The sequence below is a fragment of the Ostrea edulis genome, chromosome 3 (genome assembly GCF_947568905.1).
Source record: "Ostrea edulis chromosome 3, xbOstEdul1.1, whole genome shotgun sequence".
Taxonomy (NCBI): Eukaryota; Metazoa; Mollusca; class Bivalvia; order Ostreida; family Ostreidae; genus Ostrea; species Ostrea edulis.
Genome location: NC_079166.1, coordinates 758,535 through 781,876, shown reverse-complemented (window position 1 = coordinate 781,876; position 23,342 = coordinate 758,535). Strand labels below are relative to the sequence as shown.

Below are 23,342 nucleotides of genomic sequence, written 5' to 3'. Positions count from 1 at the left end.
AAAATTCATATATTCCACCATTTTCACCGATTGGCTGCTTTTATACCCAATTGCCGGCCTTTAAAGACAAAGGCGAAGATAACGAGCAGCGATCAATTTATTACTCCCACAAGCAATTCAAAATAGAGAGTTGGGTAAACACGGACCCTTGGGCACACCAGAGGTAAGGTCAGGTGCCTAGGAGGAGTAAGAACCGCTGTCGACCGGTCACACCCGTCATGAGCCCTATATCCCGATCAGATAAACGGAGTTATCCATAGTCAAAATCAGTGTACCATGAACGGCCCAACAATCGGCATGAAAAAGTCAGACAGATTTGACCCAATGATAGGTTGTATTGGCAAACTAGATCGTTATAACGAACATAGAATTTGCGAAATGGTGATTTTAAACGAAACTGTTGGAACCCATGCTCCATCAACTTGTTTGTCAGTTGCCTGCTTCGATTTAAAAACTGATCATACACGGAAAAATGATATAATTGTAACATTTTACTGTTTTCATACCAAATGAGATTAACATAAACCTAAAATTATTGCGACTTTTCAATCCAATCTAGAAATAGCTGATGTGTCGGCTAGTTCCTCAAAATCGTCATATATCGTTAACGAGATATGGAAACCAATTAGAACTTTTCTTCTTATTAGTATATAGTGTTCTGAATAATATCTTAGTTATGTACAACTTATACGGTGCCAATTTTGATACACCAGATACGCATTTCGACAAATAATGTCTCTTCAGTGATGCTCAACCGAAATGTTTGAAATTCGAAATAACAACGACGTTTTAGAGCTATTATAGGGAAAAACAGTGTGCCAAAATGTGGAGTCCAATTCGTCTAAGGATAAGAGCTATGCGTGAGGGAGATAATCCTTAATTTTGAAATGACTTTCTAAATTATGTTACGGCAATTAAATATACATCCGTATTTTCAAGCTATTCGATATACAAGAGCTTGTTCTGTGTATAGTTAGTTTGTAAATCGAGGTAAGCTACTGACAAACAAGTTGATGGTACAGGGGTTTCAACAGTCTCGATTGAAGTCAACATTGTACAAATTATATGGTCGTTATAACGATCTTGTTCGTTAATACAACCTTGCATTGGGTCAAATGCTGTCTGACATGTTTCATAGCGATTGTTAAGCCGTTCTTGGTACACTGATTTTGATTACGGATAACTCCGTTTACCTGATCATGATATAGGGCTCACGGAGGGTGTGACCGGTCAACAGGGGATGCTTACTCCTCCTATGCACCTGATCCCACCTCTGATGTGACCAGGGGTCCGCGTTTGCCCAACTTTCTATTTTGTATTGCTTGTAGGAGTTCTGAGATTGATCAATGTTCGTTATCTTCACCTTTCATATATATGTATGTTAGTAAACCAAAGTCCTGGTATCATTAGCGCAATTCGTATTATATCAGTAATGATGAGTAGGTGCCTAGCCGAGGAAGTATGCAACACATCAAGCAACAGTCGACATAATGGTTGTTTGTATTTACCAATGAGACTATCATATGACTATAACACATACGAACGAGTTGAGAAAGAAAAATATGACCACTTGGTCATAAAGATGAACCACATGTATTAATTCCTCGTATACATCATTTTCCAGTAAAATATCCAAATGTGAAACAGGGGCAGAGTTTTCTTTAACGCCTTTTGTTTCCAGTTCAATAATATATTTCAAACTTACAAATAGATGATAGTTCATGTTGTAAGCAATAAATAGTCTTCAATGTATAAAACTGTCGAATAGTAGATCGAAGGATATATTCCCCCCTTTCCAAACTCTTCAATCATTATATCTAATAGGAAATATAAGGACACGTAAGTTCATAAAGGAGCAGAAGTATGTTTTGTTTCATATTTGTCAGGTAGTTAATTTGATTTCAAATTACAGAATTTTGCATTATTAAAAATATTTCAAAGTTCATCTATTTATTTGCTCCTCTATTATGGTAAGATGGGTGTATAGAAAACTAATTTCCGATAAAGCTTTACTATCGCTAGCTTAACAGATAACATTTTATGTCGCTTTACACAAAGCAAACATTCAAACAATCGAGTTAAACGTTAAACAAAGTACGAACTCGATAAATTTAACAGTATGTAGAAATCTAAATTATTGTCTCTAACTTAATGCCTCAAACTTACTCTCTCGTTGTCAGTCAAATCATATATATCATAAATTTATTTCTAGTCGGATTATATGCAAACTCTAATCATCACAATATCCCAGTGTAGGGTGAAAACTGGCCAATTAACCAAGTATACACTCAAGTGTCCACCTTCACAAAGTCGCACTAGTGCGGTATCACCTAACAAAATACAGGTAAGCCCAGGCGGAAATGATTATACACTTGGGTAACGGTCGGTATACGCTACCACAACTTTGAAATATCGAGAGTGATCGAGAGCCACCTGGTCACCTGTGTGTGTATACCTCTCTGTCTATATATATACAGTTGATATCACACATTCAAAATTAAAAGAGCAGGAAAACATGCAGTTCCAATAAATATTCAAATGTATTTTGGAAGTACATGGGTTCTGTTATAACGACGACGATATGATTTGCACAATACTGACTATAAACGAAACCCCTGCAAAATATACAAGTATAAATAACAAACAGTGATCGATCTTATAACTCATACAAGGAAGACGATATTAAGAGTTGATCAAATATCATATGCATCATATTTTTTATAAAAATTGTCCTCCTTCATACCAAATGAGACTCCGACAAACCTGTTATTAATGCAACTTTTCCGTCCAATCTAGAAATAACAGACATGTTGCCCTGTTCATCAAAATCTTCATCTATCGCTAACGATGTATGGAAGACAATTCAGACCTTTCATCTTAATAGTATATAGTGTTCCGATTAATACCTTAGTTATGTTAAGTTACGTTGATAAATTTGCTAGTTGGTATACTTAGTGGGTCTTTTGTTTCTCAATCAATGTTTTCTTAATACATGTAATTACCACCTGAACTCACCTTTCGATAATCCTGTATTTCACTGTCAATTGTTTATCCTTATTTCAATTAGGGTAGTTTAACAATATACGGTCATATTACATGAAAACAATGTTATAGAATGCCAACATGTCTTTAAGTTATGTGATATTACAGAACATACACCGATTTAGATATCATCGAACATGAAGAGTTTTACAGTTTGTGGAGTTCCACTCATCGAACATGAAGAGTTTTACAGTTTGTGGAGTTCAAGGTTCGTGCATATCTGAAATTCCATAACAGTTTCACGCGAATACCTACAATGGACATTGTATGTTGGGCCGATTTTATTACATTTTACATCAATATCCATTGGGTTTTTTCTTAAGTTTTAATACCACGTGATTTTTTTGGACACTATGGCTTTCATTAAAATTGTTTTATTTTCAACTTTTCTACAGTAATTATACTACATGTACCTTTTCGGAGGATTTCTTAAAAGTTATTAAAGTTGTTATTTTTATTAATCACTGTTGATTAAAGGAGCCAAATAAAAGCCGGTTCCGATACTACACGTAGTGTACATATTTCATAGTGAAAACTACACAACTATAAGCTAGGTTAAGGGCTTCCATGGGTTACTACATTTTATGTGTGAAATTTCACTTCAGATTCGAAAGTACAAATATAATCGTGGTGGTTAAACACATAAACAGTGCTAGCCGTGTGTTGAATGGGGCTACCATACATTCCCCGCATGATAATTTCCCCTGATTGATTCCGGATATCAAGTAACACTAAATATTTTTTAGAAAACATCAAATTGCCCTACTTATTACAATAAAGTTAAGGTACATGTGGGTTACCAGCTGAATGCCCATTGATGTATACAAACGAAATAGAAACCCTTTAAATAAAAACTGCAGGGATAAAATGCATACCCTAACTAAAACGTTGCATTTTAACATCATATCAACAGTCATTAACGAATTACCGGGGTTGTCCACTTTCCCATGGATACCATATCATTAATGCATAAATATATCTAGAACATATATTAAAAATTGTGTGGTGATGGCCATAACAGATGCAACTGAATTTTCGCATTGTGTTTGTGAGTGCAATTACTTATTTATGCAAACGAGTTCATTTTAAAACGCATGATGCATTCAGAATAGGTGCGATTTCAAGATCACAATATCATATGAATATCTTCTGGCGTACTTTAGATACAAAATGGAGACTGGTATGCTATCAAAATTTTAGAATGAAAAAAAAATGATAAGAGGGATATCAAAATCTGTATGTTTCATTCAAGCATTAAATTGAGCGTGAAGTTATTAACAAATTGTTGTAATTTTTTTTCCAGCAGACTTGAATCATAAGACAGTGATGCTTACTTTGGAACACTAGTAATAGAGAAGCTTGGTCCAGATTCTACTGCACACTGTTTTTAAATAACGATTCCGACGTCAAATCAGGTACCACATTCTGTAGTTACACTATGGATACAATGCAGAATTAAATAATTTGAACAGTTTGACAATTATTTGGTTCAGTAGTATCACTTACGACCGTGACTTCCATTGTGGCAATAAGATAAGTGTCTCACTAGATTTTTCGCAACGCGACCCCTGTCATTAAACTAAATGTATATAACACAAACACTCAAAGATGGAGTTATAAAATAACGTGCATTGAACAGATAATTATGTACCGTTATGCGATCTGGGCAGAGATTGGTTTCAATCAGTGACGTACACGTATAGCAATTATACACGTCAATTAATATTTGAATAAAGGGATCAAATTAACTTTAAAAAGATCAAGCTATAACTTTAACATTTAACCGAAATAGTTATATTTTGGGGGAGGGAAGGAAAATAGAAGAGGAATCTTGAAACAGTGACAGGCCTTTAAATCATTTTACAAAACAGAATTAGAATGATTATATTAATTAGGTCTACACTACTATGCCAGTTGGTTCTTTGCCTTGTGAAAATAATTTTCTACAATGAGCAGGTCTACTATGAACGATGATATGCTGGTCGATATGCTGTTTATGCATAGGAATCAGACAGCATTCCAGATATATTTGTTGAATCCAAGCATTGCCGAACAGAACAGTTACATTTTAGAGCAAAAGAATGAAGTTGAATTTGTAAATCGCCTTACTACATACTAGTTTATCTTGTACGATTTTAATATTTTTAAAACTAATAATTTCGCTTCATAACTGGTGATATGCAATCTTTAATTATGCCGCCGCGGAATTGAAAAAAAAAACCCATTGTGATCAGAAAATGATTGATTTTCACATTCAATATTCAAAAAATCTGTTTTATAAAAGAAGGCTTTGCTTCCTTATACCTCCAACAAGGGCACCGTTCTGGATCCGTTGGGGCCTAAAGATACCCACAGACTCTTTGCAAATGTTGTTGTGTTCTGTTTGTTATCAAAGGCAAGGTGCCTGTGTTCTATTTAGATTTCATTTACAAACATTGCATAGCCTATATTCCTCTAATAAATTTCCGTATTTATCCAGTAGGTTTAGGATTTGTCTGCTTCAATCTTTATATATTGAGCTCCCGTTGCTGAATAAAGCAATTAACACGAGTTTCATACACCACACCGTGTAAATACCACAGAGGCAATTGCACGGACCCCCACCGTGTCCTCCGTCTTCCACGATGTATTATTTGCCAATTTACCAATACACAGAGGTTACTGGAGCATTGCAGTGGCCATGGGCGCCTTGCAGGAGGTGTAAAAATGCGCCACATGCTATATAGACACGAGAACGGTGGGGTTTTTAAAAAGAAGAAAAAAAATTAATGCCCCCCCCCCCCCCGTGATATGTATATTGTTTTCAGCACTTTGAGATAAAACTAACGAAAACAAACACTATATATTATGTTTTTGAGAAAGTCTGGTTTTCAAAAGCATGGAAAGGCAATGTACATGTAATAGGGATATTACAGATGTGATCTCTCTCTCTCTCTCTCTCTCTCTCTCTCTCTCTCTCTCTCTCTCTTATCTATATTTTCCTTTTAAACATGTATAGCTCGCTCAGAAAAATAGGACTTCGAAGGCAACGACAATTCTAAAGGTCCAATGTATTTTGGACAACGAATTTCCAATACGCTTTATTATCCAGACACTCCCTGTGAATTATTTTTCTAATGAAAATCACTCTCAAAGTAAATAAGTTCCGGTCAAATGTAATTAACTCTTGATTTTAAAAACTAATGAAAACTTAAATCATACCTATGGAACTTGAAAATTTTGGTCGCAATGGCGTCGATTCGAATAATATCACGTGGACATGTATTTCTCCATTTTAAATCTCGTGTACCCAAGTTGACGTCGTTCTGAGATGTTACATAAAATGCATAAAAGTATGTAAATCTTATTTTCTTCATCATATATATAATCACTCCTTTTTAACGCGAATTGCACAATGTTTCCTATGTTTGTGTATTTACTAAACACCGACGCTGAATATGATGTCACGATGCACTGTTTACATCAGTTGCATAGTATTTCCCGCGTTCAATGAATAGGCGGATCAAAAATGTCTAAAGTTGGGATACTTTGATTGAGCTTTGTCCTCACACGTTAGGTGCTAATATTTCGGGATATTTTTGTGTCCTGTTATGGATCTAGATACTAATGCCAATATTTTTGGCTTCGCCCTCAAACACGATATATTAGCGAGTGTAGCGAGTCAGCGCGAAGCACATGTATATGTGAATGTTGTAATATTTCATCATTGTGTTACAACTAGGATTATGTACAATATTATAAAAAATGTTCTATTTTTCTCTTTTGGAACATACCATTGCTACAAGGGGACTAGCATATACATGCCCAATAGTTGAATTTATCGATTTATCTAAAATTATCATTATATTGAAATGCGTTTTATGTTCCAAGACAGTACTGTTTACACAGTTTTACAACCTTGAAAGGTTTAAGGTTTGGGCATTTTTATCATAAATTAGTAACTTGAAAAGGTTGAGAGTAGAAAAAAGTAATGTACAGAGCACACAGTTCAGAACAAGTCGTGCATCAAAGGTTAAACAAGTCACAGTGAAGGCAGCAGAAATAAAATGTGTATATAGCATAAAAATATTTCAATTACATTAATGTATACATGTTTTAATGATTTTTAATGTAAAACCCTGGGAGAAAACTAAAACTGGCTAGCTGTTTCAGCTACCTAATTTCATTCATGTTATGGGTATTTGGCAAATAGATATTATCTAAATTGAACCTGATCAAAGCATCAACATTACAAAATATGTACGTACATGAAGCTGCGCTCGCTCAAACGGTAGCATCGTCAACATATTTCCGAGCGAAGCTCAGACGGGCCAAAGGCACGTCTGTGAAGCAAGACTTTAAGGTTAACACGTGCGTAAGAAAAAGCCGAAACCGGTAAAAGAAAAGAGACGATCTCTATATACGTTCACTGAAACGTTTGTGATCCATATGGGCGCCGCCACGTTTTTACTCATTAGTTGCTTCAACAGTTATTCCTGTTGTAATATTTAATGCCAAAAATACGAGATTTTAGAGTGCATTTCGTAATTGAAACATAGAATTTGTTCAAAATGAATAGCATAATAATGCTTTTAGATGTTTTTAGCAAAGCACTAAATAGGAAAACAGTAATACGACTGTCTTTATATGAATAAATAAAAAAAACCATATAAAGCATATACCCTTACGTTTTTACTCATTTGAATTCGTTCGTTATATTAGAAAATTGTGTAAATTCCATTGTTATTCAAATAGTTATTTTCAAATGAATACAAAAAATTATACGTAAAACTGTTAACCGTCAACATACGTTGTGAATTACTCAAATTGTATTTGCAAAAATACCAGAGTCATGCAGAGCCACCTACAAAGTGACTTAATTTTATTGCTCAACATAGTCTCCATCCAGAAAAAGAAGACCGTCCGGCACTATTGCTACTTACAGCACCAGCATTATCTAGAGCATAAGAAGTAGTTCTTATAAATACATCATCTCCTGTATTAACATGAGTGACAACTAGGTCAGTGCCAATGGAAGAACCACCATTTCCATGTACATAAAGATCCCCAAACACATCAGTGTTCACCATTAACTTTGTCGAGTGATGATTGTTCCCACTCTCTCTCTTATAGTCCAAGTGAATACGTAGACCCCACTTTCCGGTACAATGAAAACGTCGGTTGCAGGGTGGTAGACATTTCCAATATTAGTCTTCACAACATCAAAAGTAAGGGGTGCTGAATAGTAACTGCTTGTGTATCATGAATCATATAAGCATGGAAGGCAATGGTATGGATGGTGAGAGATGGGTGTGTTGTAGCTACTGGTAATAACAATTTCTCTGAAAAGCATACGTGTACATTACTACAAAAATTCTTATTTCCTTGCAAAACCCACGATTTGAGATTTACTTGGAAGGAATACCTTAACTTGTGTACAAGATATTAAATGTGTACTATTGATGGTCTTTGTTTGTGAATGCACGGTTCATTACTTTTGTCTTAAAATTGAACGCAACATCTTAAGTATTATTTTGATATGAATAGTAAATTATCCAAATCCTGTTCTAGTTTCTTTTGCAACGAAATTGTATTAGAATATATATATTTACAATGTTTAAATGAACTTACTTTGCTGTGAATGGAATTCTCTATTTTCTCGATGGACGTTTCTGATTGAATTATACTTTTCGTAATCCTGATTTTCATTTTCTCCACGTGACTTATCCAGTTGATCAAAACAAAAATTCTAAATTTCTCACTATGTAGAAACATATCCAATTCATTCTGAAAATTGAAAAGTATACGTTCATAATCAAATGTCCGGTTACTTGGATCTGAAATTCTTCTGCTTTGGTCGACAAATTTGGTTTCAAGTCCTCGTGCACCCTTAATTTCCTTCCTCTGTTGTCTCACAACTATCGATAACTCATGGACAGTTTTTTTTCCAAAGTATCGATTCTGTCCTTAAAATCGTCCAGTTGAATGATTACGTTTTCGTGGTCAAGCAATTTTTCCTCGAGGGTACATATTTTACTTTCGAAGTTTCTGTATGTTTCAGAATTAACGGCATTTCTTCCTGGTATATTTGAGAGTGGATCATTAATGTGACTGGCACCCATTTTCTGCTGGCCTTGGTTTAGCTCTAACAAAGATATTCTCTCTACTGAACCTTGGATAACACGGGAGTCATCCAACTGTAAAGCAAACGAAGATTGACAGCAGCACAGAAGAAACAGAAAGATCAACATATTTCCGCCTAGCATGATCCTGATAAGAAAATGAGACTGCCCCTCATCTTACCTCTTAATTCACAATCCTCTCTTCTGATAATGCAATGAGGTTAGGATAATCAAGGTCATTTCCTACAACAGATTGTTCACTGTGATAATTTAATTAATCCAAACACTGGAGCCGTAAAAGCCCTAGGAATGATAAGTTTCCCGATCAAATCTGCCATCATACTCCTCCTGGGCACCTGATTCCACCCCTGCTGTACCCAGGGGTCCGTGTTTGCCCAACCCTTAATTCTATATTCCTTATATGAGTTATGAGATTAATCACTGTTCATCATCTTCACCTTTACACTTTATAACCTTTCGTCTCTTATATTTGTTTTACGCCCCATACTTTATTTTCTTAAACATCACTTTGATTCCAAGCGTATTTACTTTGAAATAGTATTGGAAAGATGATGCGATTCCAATGAAAGGTGAAGATAACGAACAGCGATATATTTCATAACTCCTATGCTGTTTTTGGAAACCCCTGTGTAAGAATTCCCTTCCTTTTTTATTTTAATGAAGATCAATTTATATCCACTAATATTCGAAATTTGAAAATAATATCTATGTATGACCTTTAACACAATAGTTTGATTCAACGACAACTTAAAATCTACTGCAAATCACATTTTATTTGCGAGAATAGATATATTTCACAATGAAATCGATACATTATGGCTATATTTAGATCTAAATCTTCATAGTTATTTCGGATTTCAAACATTTCGGTTGAGCATCACTGAAGAGACATTATTTGTCGAAATGCGCATTTGGTGCATCAAAATTGGTACCGTGTAAGTTTTACATACAAAACAAAAACACATTGTGATTCTCATCCGCAAAATATTTTGATATGTTATTACATAAAGATGTTAAACCTTGCTATGAGCTCAAAATCCAAATGGTGTCACATCTGTTTATCTATCGTAAACTTCGAATATTCCATTATCCCCTGTACTACCTGTACATTATCAGCTGATCTGATATTCTGTGTATTATTAATTCTAACTATACTACCTGTACATTATCAGCTGATCTGATATTCTGTGTATTATTAATTCTAACTATACTACCTGTACATTATCAGCTGATCTGATATTCTGTGTATTATTAATTCTAACTATACTACCTTTACAATAACAACTGATCTGATATTCTGTGTATTATTAATTCTAACTATACTACCTTTACATTATCAGCTGATCTGATATTCTGTGTATTATTAATTCTAACTATACTACCTTTACATTATCAGCTGATCTGATATTCTGTGTATTATTAATTCTAACTATACTACCTTTACATTATCAGCTGATCTCCGTTTAAGGGTGTATTTTACAATAGACTTAGGGTCATATGCTGTCGAACGTGTTTCATACTGATTGTTAGATCGTTCTTGACACACTGGTTTTGACTACGGATAACTCCGTTTACCTGATCAAGATATAGGGCCCACGGCGGGTGTGACCGGTAGAAAGGGGATACTTACTCCTCCTAGGTACCTTATCCGACCTCTGGTGTGTCCAGGGGCCCGTGTTCGCTTAACTATCTATTTTGCATTGCTTATAGTTATGAGATTGATCACTGTTCGTTATCTTCACCTTTCACCTACAAGACAAATAGACATTATGAAAAAATGAATGAATTGTTTATGGTAGGTGAGCGTTTGAGAGGAATATGTTATTACTATTTCAGAAAAACATAATGAAATAATTTAAACAAAACCAATTGGTATTTTCTTTTGATTTATGAAAGTTCCTGGAGATAGGTAATCACTAAATCTGCATATCAGATAAATGCATTTAACAGAAACTAGAGATAACTAACAGGTACTAAACATACTTATTTCCAGAGCAACAACACAGCGTTATAAAAATATGTTCCTCCTATTACTGCATTTTGCCAGCAGAATTGAAAACAAAATGAAAGCTTGAGATTGAATTGAAAGTCGAATTGCTCACATAGACCAAAATATCATATTGATACCACTCTCTAATTATATGAATGATACCAGAGTGAATGGTTTATGAAAAAATTAAATATCAGCTCGAGACGGATTTTAACCCTAAATATGTTATGTCCATGTTTCCATGGTTCACTTTATCTTAATTTGTTATGCTTTGTAGGATTTATGAGATTGATCACTGTGTGTTATCTTCATTTCAAATAGAGAAGTTTAAGTTTTAGGATGTGATTTTTTTAATTTGAAATAGCATCTTTGAAGCATCCATTCGCCATCATTTTAACCAATGGTGGATTGCAATATGTGAAATAGGTCTGTCGTTCGAATAAAAATAACTTTAGAAAATATCTGTGATTCTAAACTATTTCGGATATCCGATGGATTAACAAGCTGTAAAACAACACGTTTGTGCAAATCTGATGCATTTTGATCAGATACTAATAGTGGTGGGATTTGAGGATTTAAATTATAATACATGCAATTGATTTAAAACTCCCGATAAGTAGAAGTCACATATTAATTGAATCTAAAAGTTTGTAAATATATTCTCCTAAAATCATATGTATTAGATGCATAATTAAAATTTTCCAGAATGTGTTAAAATGTATATTCGTATAGTGATGATGATATGTAAAGCATTCAGTATCTATCATTTTTGTTGACCTTTTTATCCAATAATTTGAAAAATATACAATACATCAGATGTTTCAACATTTTCGAAAGGATATACATAACAAAAAAGTCATCTCACATATATATACACATACACATAGATAGATACAGAGATAGATATATAAGTCATGAAAATCAGAATGGCATATTCCATAAAAAAACAATCAATTACTGGTAGCGTTTTTTTTTTTTCATGTCTACAGGGGTCATCAGACAGTTCCAATATACAATTGTGTTAGCAAAGTCTTTGTTATGACGCCAATGAAACGAGTTATTTTTGACATCACATTAACGTTAACCGGTAGCGTTTGGTAATTGTCTATAATTCCCACATATTTTGTAAAATAAAAATATTATGTTAAATTGTAGTTCAATTGTCCAGATAATCATTTTCTATTAAGGCCTGGATCAAAAAGTATTATAAAATCCACTTTGGATTTGCAAGTGATTTCATTTTCAGTCCGTATTTCACAGAACGGAAACACTTCTTATCTACGACCCCTGTATTCCGTAAAATGGTGTGTTCCGCACACTAGGATCTTAAATTGTTAAAATAATATTTCCTGTTAAGGCTTGGACTAAAACCTTATAATAAAATAGTCATCTTTGTCTTGATATGACATATACATGCATATGTGTATACGTGTATGCAAGGTGAAGATAACGAACAGTGATCAATCTCATAACTCCTACAAGCAATACAAAATAGATAATTGGGCAAACACGGACCCCTGGACACACCAGAGTTGGGATGAGGTGCCTAGGAGGAGTAAGCATCCCCTGTTTATATAATAAACCAAAAAAAGGTAGTTAAATCCAAAGTTCTGGTATCATTAGCACAGTTCATATTAAAACAGTACTGATGAGTAGGTACACAGGACGAGGAAGTTTGCAACACATCCTGCAACAGTCGATATGATGGTTGTTTGTATTTACCAATGAAATCACCATAATGACTATAACCTATATGATCGAGTTGAAAGGTATAAAAAAAACTATATGCGAAGACAATGGAATATTTTTGCATAAAGTTGGAATGTTGAGAAAGGAAAATATGACCTCTTGGTCATAATGGTGACCCACATTAACGGCAAACTGACAACTCAACTGTATGACAAACAGGATGATTTCAGATTCTACATCGTCAACTTCCCACATTCATGTAGCAATATTCCATTATCACCTGCATATGGTGTTTATATATCTCAACTGATTCGATATGCAAGAGCTTGTTCTGAGTATAGTCAGTTTTTAAATCGAGGTAAGCTACTGACAAACAAGTTGATGGTACAGGGATTTCAACAGTCTCGTTTGAAGTCAGCGTTTCGCAAATTCTATGGTCGTTATAACGATCTAGTTCGTCAATACAACCTCGCATTGGGTCAAATGCTGTCTGATATGTTTCATAGCGATTGTTAAGCCGTTCTTGGCACACTGATTTTGACTGCGGATAACTCCGTTTACCTGATCAGGATATGGGGCTCACGGCGGGTGTGACCGGTCAACAAGGGATGTTTATTCCTCCTAGGCACCTGATCCCACCTCTGGTTTGTCCAGGGGTCCGTGTTTGCTCAACTATCTATTTTGTATTGCTTGTAGGAGTTATGATATTGATCACTGTTCGTTATCTTCGCCTTGCATGTATTGGTTTCTCGTATACACCATTTCCCAGTAAAACATCCAAATGTGAAACAGGCCTAGGGGCAGGATTGTCTTTGACGCCTTTTGTTTCCAGTTCAATAATATATTTCAAACTTACACATCAATGATAGTGAATGATGTTAACAATGCATAAAGTGTTTTCAATGTAACAAAAACTGTCGAATAGTACATCGAAGGATATATTCCCCCTTTACAATTTTTTCAAACATTATACCTAATGTGAAATATAAGGACATGTAAGTTCACAAAGGAGCAAACATATGCTCACGGTAGTTGAAACTAACTGTTGGTGTAATGATCTCTAAATAATATATTCTTTTCAATGGGAAATTTTGTCAAAATATAATTTCAAAACAAGTATGCCTAAAATCATAATGTTTTAGTATATAAGTTTTGTAAGACTGGCTTGGATTTCTCTTAAGAGGTTTTCTGTCATTTGAACAGTGACAATTTGAACAAAATATCAGACTGAAGTTCAAGTTTCGATTTAAGTTTATTTCGAGAAATACAGGCCTGATCAAAAGATATCAACAAAGATTTCCGTTTTCATTGTGAGAATCACAGACCCTGCAGCGTACTACTACACCATTTGCACTGAACGGTAAGAAACGATTCTTGCACAGAACGCTGAACGGTCTGCACGGAACGGTGAACGGTTTGCACGAAACGCTTCGTACGAAATGCTGACCACTTTGTACATGTAGGTGTAGCTTGCACGCTTTGTGAACGGTCTGCACAAAACAGTAGGTGTGGCTTGCGCGCTTTGATTTCTTCGGTATTATTTGGTCCATCCTGGGGTTAGTTTAAACAAGGAATAGTTTCAATAGAATGGCAGTATTCTAGATATAAAAAAAATGGTTGAAAAGAAATGATAATGGTTCATTTTTAAATGATTGCCCATGTACGGCGCGGTAGATTTCATATTTACTTATTAGATCAATGACTTATAAACACGTTGCAATGAAAACAAATGAATATTTTTTCAGTTCGGAAATAATAGAAAAATATGCAAAAATCGTATCGTCACGGAACATTGATTACTCAAATTTCATTGATTTATTGCTCTATTAAAATTGAAACTGTATATGAAATGGTCGCGTCTGTTTTGCTATTTTGGTACATTCCTTCGGAGTGTCGTTTAAATACATTTGTAAATTGTATAGCCCAGGCTTCTTCCCAAAGACAGATATTAGATAAGCCTATACATTTTATATACATGTGTGAGTGTATGAAAACAGATAAAATTATTTCATAAAAACTTCTCGTCAGGAAAGATTAAAATATTGTTTTGTCGGGGAGAGGGTTGTGAACGGTCTGTACGAAACAATAGGCATGACCTGTACGCTTTGATTTTTTCGGCATTATTTGTTTCATCCTGGGGTTAGTTTAAACAAGGAATAGTTTAATGACTTATGAATATGTTGGAATAAAAGGAAATTGATATTGTTTTAACTTCGAAAATAGAGGGAAAAGATGCATAAATTGTATCGTCATGGAACATTGATTATTCAACTTTATTCATTGCTCTATCGAATTCATTGACAAAGTCGCGTCTGTTTCGCTATTTTTGTACATTCAATTTGAGTGCCATTAAACTATGTGTACGATATTTACATACGTGTATGTCAACAGATGAATTGATTAAAAACACTTCTCGTCAGGTAAGACTGGAATATATTCTCGAGTGGGGGGATGCATCTAGACATCGTATTAGCGAGTCGATAAGAACCTGCACGTTGGATGAGAAGGGAAAATACAAAACAAAAAGAAACAATCAAAGTGTGATTGGAATAGATTGGGAAGTAAATCAAACATATAAATAAATAGATAAAACAAATACGAGCTAACTACAGTAAAAACTACAGCTTTTTAATGTTTTATTTATTTTCTATGTATTATGGGTATAACATTCTGTTGTAAGGTATATATGCATTGTAAAGCACCTTTGAGCGTAAATAGTGTATGAAAAGGGTGCTATATAAATATGGTATTATTATTATTTATTATTATGATCAACCGATATGAGAGCGGATCTAACATACAATTTTCTTTACCAGGTAGATTGTTGAATTTTCCTCAATTTTAAACCTATAGAAAACTGCATTCATTTTTTAGAGACAAAAGATATAAGCACCTCTTTTGTGATATTTCAATTGCCCCCGCCGATTTTCACACCTTCTGTAGGAATATTAATTTCGAATACCCGGATACCATTGTGGTAAAATAAAAGAAAACCTTGGAATTTGCTTATAATATACAAGTTATACACAGGTCGGTCTTTGCATTATGCAGACAGTTCTGATAAACAATTTTGATAAAAATGGGTTATTTTTAAAAAGAGAAACTTTGTCATACAAGTGTAACAAAACAAATAAAGTATTCATATATACAAAACCAAAAACAAAAACTACCGAAGGCATAGATATACATGTCTCTGCACTTGCTAGAAACTACAAAGGGTGGTGAACTGATATCGGAGTTTGCTCTGCTTGGTGGTTTTATGCACAATGTAATAAACTGTTTTCTTTCGATTATTTGCAGATTTTCACTGTTGAAAATCTGTCTTAGAGACAATATGAAATAATTGCTCAAATTTCCAACAATGTGTACCTGCTCTACATCCCATGCCGAAATGACTTGCACGGTCTGTACGTTGGGGAGGGGCCTTCGTGAGGAGCGCCTTGTACCTCCATGGGGCTCATTTGATCCCGTGGGGCCAAAGTCGTTTAGGGTGACACCCTTTACTGGAGGACTTTTTAGCTCTGGGGTCGATGAGGCTAGAGGACCCCAATTTGGAATGGGTCCTTAAAGGGGGCCGTTCTCAGCTCATGTGGGGCAAATCGGCCTCTTCGGGGTCAGGGATAATCTTATATTTCTGCGATCCTCATCTATTACTATTGTGCAAATTATCCGGGCCATATTAAAAGGGATGTTTCGTTTGGTGTGAGATGGATGGCGTGAGTTAAACATCAAATATTGATGGAATTTTGTATTCTTGTAGTAAAGATCTGTTATGATTTTCACCCCCTCCTTTACAATCAGGATGTCTAAAAATGGTAATTCATTTTCGATAATTTCAATTGTAAATCGTATGTTATCGTGTGGGTGATTCAGCATGTTGTGGAAGTGTTGTAGATCTTGTGAAGATTTGGTCCAAAAAAATAAAGCAATCATCCAAATAGCGTTTCCAGTTATTCTCAATATACAGGCCAAATTCTTCTCAAAAAACTGATTTGCATTCTGTAAATAGTTTCTTCTCAAGAAAGCCCAAAACTAAAGTTGCGTAAGTGAGGGCGACTTTTGTCCCCATGGGTGTTCCTTTTGTTTGAAGAAAGTATTTGTTATCAAAAAACACATGATAATTTTCCAAAACTATTTTGATTCCTTCCAAGATAAATTCCTTTGAAAATATTGATTGTAATACACCTTGATGTTTATCAATCCAGAAGGAAATGGCTTCTATAACCAAGTTGTGTGGGATATTTGTATATAAACTTGTGACATCAAAACTCACCAATTTTGTATTTTCTTCAACGATTTTAGGAATGTGGTTTAAGAAATCCATGTCCCAAATATAACTCTGAACTAATCTGCAGATGGGTTTTATTATGATATCTAGGAAATGACTAAGTCTTTGTGTTGGACAAGAAGGGCCAGCTACAATTTGGCGTAATTTAAGGTCTGTTGGGCGCGGTATTTTGATGTATGGTTCACTGGATGACGTCATAATGGAACTTGTTTAGAGTACTTAAAAATCTACTGATGAGCCCGCGGGGCGAAAGCGCTATAGTTAAACGTTTGAGTATTGCATTTTATTTTTTGACTTTATTCTACCCCGATACCAAGAAAAAAGAATTTATTGAATATATATATATATAATAATAATAAAGAAAAATTGGAACGCCGAAAATAACACAACCAGTTCCATTTTCAATTTTCAAGAGTTATGACATTATTACTTATTTACACATTATAGATTTAACTATGAGGTATGGGACTGATCACTATATGCTCGTTATCTTTACCTTTCATGGGGAAAAGCAGATATCTATGATATCAAAAATCCGTTCATTGATGTAATGCAAGAAATGACAATTTAGAATCTTAAAAACCCATCCTTTTACGTCATTGGTTTCAGAAAATCATAATGACGGTTCTAAACAACTCTATTTCCTTTCTGTTTTGGAGAATTTACATTTGGTTTATACCACTTTGCGCATATTTTTTGAAACAATACTTTCTCCGTTCTTATTTACAACAGTCAATATTTTCGTACGGGTAAATATTGACCAGTTCTAAACATCATACTACCGGGGATAACCCTTTGCCATTTGGCGACACAGTCAAGACTCTACGTTTGGCATCCCATATCATCTAAAATGACATTAACAGATTTTGTATTGTATTATCCTTCCAAAAACCATATTTAATTTCCCATGTTTATTGGATAATATTTTCAGTCAATTTTGTTTGAAAATATCTTTGGTGGTATCATATAAAAGAATTAGATAGGTTACATGAGGAATATGTTTTGGTTCCAGCTGACAAAGCTAGTAACAACATTGTCTTTGTTTGTAATGCTCATTATTACAACTGTATTTTAAACGAACTTGGCATTAATTCCACTTTTGGTAATCATACTTATACTCCAACTGCCCTTTCAAAAGACGAAATTCTTCAAAACCATGCTTCAGTTTTAGACACATTTAATATTCCAGTCAATGGGTCGAATGGATATGAGTTACCGTACCTATAATGGATTCCTAAACTACATAAAAACCCTTACAAACAAAGATACATTGCTGGATCCCGTAAGTGCTCTACCAAGCCCCAATCTTTGCTCCTCACGAAAATGTTAACAGCTGTGAAGGAGAAACTTCAAACTCACTGTGCGACTACATATGCCAGAAGTGGTGTTAATTAAATGTGGATTCTAAAAAATTCTAAAGAACTTTTAGTAAACTTGAAATCACAAAATTTTTCCCAAATCAATATCATTAAAACCTATGACTTTTCAACACTATACACGACCATTCCTCACGATAAATTAAAGACTATACTTTTTGATATCATAGACAGTTGCTTCTTCAACAAAAACGGGAAACGGAAATATTCATATCTAGTGATCAGTCATTCAAAAACCTACTTTGTTAAACACCACTTTGATTCCACGCACAAGTACTCTGAAGTTGAAATAAAAAAATATGCTAGAGTTCCTCATTGACAATATATTCGTGGTCTTTGGTGATCAGGTCTTCCAACCTTGCATGAAGCAGAATTCATTCAAAAACTTCTATGTGAGAAGAAAAAATCTCTCGCTGTGACCTTCAATTCGACTTTTAGATATATCGATGACGTTTTGTCTATTAACAATGATAGATTTCATTCATATGTCGATTTGATATATCCCTGTGAGCTCGAAATAAAGGACACCACAGAGTCGTCCACTTCTGCTTCATACTTAGATATTTTATTGAAAGTAGACATTAACGGCAAACTAACAACTCAACTGTATGACAAACGGGATGATTTCAGCTTCTCCATCGTCAACTTCCCACATTTATGTAGCAATATTCCATTATCACCTGCATATGGTGTTTATATATCTCAACTGATTTGATATGCAAGAGCTTGTTCTGGCTATAGTCAGTTTTTAAATCGAGGTAAGCTACTGACAAAGAAGTTGATGGTACAGGGATTTCAACAGTCTCGATTGAAGTCAGCATTTCGCACATTCTATGGTCATTATAACGATCTAGTTCGTCAATACAACCTCGCATTGGGTCAAATGCTGTCTGGCGTGTTTCATACCGATTGTTAAGCCGTTCTTGGCACACTGATTTTGACTGCGGATACCTCTGTTTACCTGATCAGGATATGGGGCTCACGGCGGGTGTGACCGGTCAACAAGGGATGCTTACTCCTCCTAGGCACCTGATCCCACCTCTGGTGTGTCCAGGGGTCCGTGTTTGCCCAACTATCTATTTTGTATTGCTTGTAGGAGTTATGAGATTGATCACTGTTCGTTATCTTCACCTTGCATGACAAACACTTTTGTTTGGATTCGTATAATACGCGATTTGCATATTATTCGTATGCCTTTAACACGGTATTGCAAAAAGATATGACTAGCTAATTTTGAATAACTTTCTGCATTATATATTTTGGGAATTCCATATATTCCATCTTTGAAAAATCCCTATTGTTCATCAATTCATTTCCCTGGTAAATTGTAAAACTAGGTGATCTGAACAGGGAATTTTAATAGGCGGAAACTAAGTAGCTTACGTAGAACAGGGGGGGGGGGGGGTTACTAAGTAGCTTACGTAGATATTCGTGTTTAAATTAGACAACTTTAATGAAACGATGAAGACAACGAATTTTTATGCCAAATTAAATAACATGGATATTTATTTTCCATTATTCAATATCTATTTTGGTTCATAAATCTGAAAACACTAAATAAGTAAGCACATATGACGCCCAATTTATCTATTGTTCATTCTTAGAAAAATACACCATCAGAATGCTTCTATACAGATATTGAAGACATTCAAATTGGACCTTTTTCAAGATCCCTACAAAGTTTAATCCACAGTATTTTCACTGGCCAATCTGTGCATTCTACCACAATTCCTATGGCATCATTGGGGCGTTCCCTAGCATTACAACATCTAGATCAGCTGATCTACGTTCTCTGATAACGTTGGTGGCATTCTCGGATGGAGGGAGGGCATCACGAAGTAATTTGTGTATTTTGCGCTCATCAACACCACTCGGAGAAACCGAGGTAAGTTTGGACAGATCCGGTTTGTCGATAGGGTAGGAGGATATCATTATGTCAGTAACAATAAAAACGCAGGCAATCACACGCAACACGTACTGGAAAGACAATGAAATTCATACAGATTTGACACGAAACAATCATATGAAATTATTCAACACTCGTAGTGAAAACATTAATCTTTCTTTGTTGAGGGATAACAGTTTGCGTCGGCAGTAATAGTTTTAATTTGAATGGTTTTATTTTCTGAAATGGGTGTCAATAGTTCATACGAATAATGGAATGTACGATTTGTGGTCTACTTTGTTCCAATGATATAACATTGACAAAATCTCAGTCAGAGAAATATGATATACAAAGAAACTAAAATGATTATAACAACAGGAATAAAAACGACTCAGACATAAAAATCGTTGGAATACTCATTAAGAATATTACATTCCAGCATTCTATTTGAAAATCGATAATCGCCATACATAAGTGAATGCATTCCTTTATAATCTAATTCTTATTGTATCTTTGTCTCTGATTGGTCAAATTCCAACTGAGGAATACAGGTTATTTTTGTATAACCTGGTTTGGTATGGGGACATACCCCCTTGACAACCAGAAGCCGTAAATATTTTTTCTCTCTCTAAATTTACATTGCAGCACTGTTTTCAGCCTTTTATGGAATAGAAAGTCAACGTGTACAATAAGATGCACACATACTGTTTTCTCGTTGTCAATTAGCATCTACTTGTACGCTAATCACTGTTGTAAATCATCTTTCTCTGTATGGTGATCGAATAATTTTAAAATAGATTAAAACAAAGATATTATATTCGAATTAATAGTTTACCAAGTAAGCATTATCCTGTTCATTTTCAAATACATTTCTCACTGGGGAAAGGAGGGGGGGGGGGTATCACTGATCCACCTTTCAACAACGCAAACAAATAAAAATCATACGTCACATTTTACCACATGACGTCAGTCACATTGACATGTGGATCGCGATTTGCCACTTGCTTACATATTTTCTTGTGTTGGATTTGCTATTAGTAACTATATTTAGCTCTAAAACTTCATAGTTATTTCGGATTTCAAACATTTCGGTTGAGCATCACTGAAGAGACATTATTTGTCGAAATGCGCATCTGGTGCATCAAAATTGGTACCGTATAAGTTTTACATAACAACGTTGCATGCAAGGGTAAGTTTTCATGTAGTAGAAATTTTCAGAGAGTTAAAAGCCGCAAATTATTGCATTTTCTGATATTTGAAGACTTACTTTGGGTGGGTCTAGGCCTAAACAATGCAATTTCCCGTATTTCTAAATTTGTCGGAGATGAACGACTTCAAAGTCGATATCTAAAGGGCAGCGAAATGCGCATTGCATGCATAGTCTACACATATTTTCTGTCATGACAAACTTCACCTTCGATAGAATAATCTAATAAATAGGCTAGGCTCTTTTGAACTAAGACAAATTGACAACGAGTTAAGATGGCGACCGTCTATAGCTACATGTAGACGCTTCGTCTTTGTTGCTAAGTGAATCATTGCACAGCTCATTTGACTTGTATTTTTCCGGGTTTATGTACATTTTGATAAACGAAGGTTAGTATCTTTGTCTCCTGCATCAAATTATAAGGAATGACTTTAATTCTGCGGCAACTTATACGAGTACAACATGGTTTGGGTCAGTTTACGGATTTTGCTTCGCGGATTATAAAGCGTAAACTGACCCAAGTCAGGTTATACTCGTATAACTTGCCCCATAATTAAAGTAATTCCTTAAATAAAATAAAATTGTTTTAATACATATCATCATTAATAGATACTAACATATGAAACACAACCTTACCATTTCGGCTAGTCTTATTGGGATGGAGAGTTGCTGTGCTGAATAATGACAAGTACAATGACACTACCTATTATATGTCATTAACTCATAGCTACGTCATGAAGATAAATCCGCGTGTATGTATTTGATTGGATTCTTCTAAATTACGTTCACAAGAGAAGTGATCCATGAAATACGACTGAGCAGCGGCATTTAAGGACGTATTTTTACAATAGAATTACCAGCCAAAACGACATTCTGAAAGCAATGAATGATTGTGTTATGATAGTCGGGTATTTAAGAGAAATATGTTATTACTATTTCAGAAAAATAATGAAATAAAATTAGAAAATAACCAATTGATATTTTCTTGTGATTTATGAACGTTTATCTTCAAATCAGCATATCAGATAAATGCATTTAACAGAATATAGCAGAGCAAACTAACAGTTATTAAACATACTTATTTGTAGAGCAACAACACCAACTCTAAATATTTTCCTCTCATCAATGCATTTTGCAAACAGAATTGAAAAAAAAAGAAACTTGAGGGTTGAAGTGGAATTGCTCAACATCAAACATATAGTATGTTGCATAAGACATTTATATCGATACCACTCTCTAATTGTATGAATGATACCCATGCGGATACTATGTGAAAAATTGAGGCATATTTTAATCCCGTTAAGTCCATGGGGTCATGGTTTCCCTTTTCGCAATTTTCTATTCTTTGTAATAATTATAAGATTGATCACGGTTATATTCATTTCAAACAGAGAAGTACTAGATTCAATGCAATGTTTAAGATGTGATTTGTTTATTTTAAATATCATCTTCGAATCATGTACTCGCCATCAGTTTAATCAATGATGGATTGCAGTTTGTGAAAGAGGTCTGTCGTTTGAATAAAAATGAATTAAGAAAATATTTTCAATTCTACATCAAAAATGCCTCGGATATCAAATAGATTAACTAGCTGTAAAACAACACGTGTTTGTGCACATCTGAGGCATTTTGATAAGGTACTGATGGTGGTGGGATTTGAAAATTTACATTAGAATGCATGCAATTGATTTAAAACTCTCGATAAGCAGAAGTCACATATTGATTGAATTTAAAATTTTGTAG

General features: G+C 34.6%; 1 protein-coding gene across 1 annotated transcript in view; it reads right to left on the bottom strand.

Annotated features, from left to right (window-relative positions):
* Positions 1 to 20,439, bottom strand: part of LOC125673403 (3-oxoacyl-[acyl-carrier-protein] reductase FabG-like) — a 29,305-nt gene extending 8,866 nt beyond the window's left edge. The window contains exon 1 of the mRNA XM_056158967.1: positions 20,295 to 20,439. Within this exon, the coding sequence (XP_056014942.1) occupies positions 20,295 to 20,439 (145 nt within the window). The remainder of the gene's footprint in view (positions 1 to 20,294) is intronic.
* Positions 20,440 to 23,342: the final 2,903 nt, after the last annotated feature.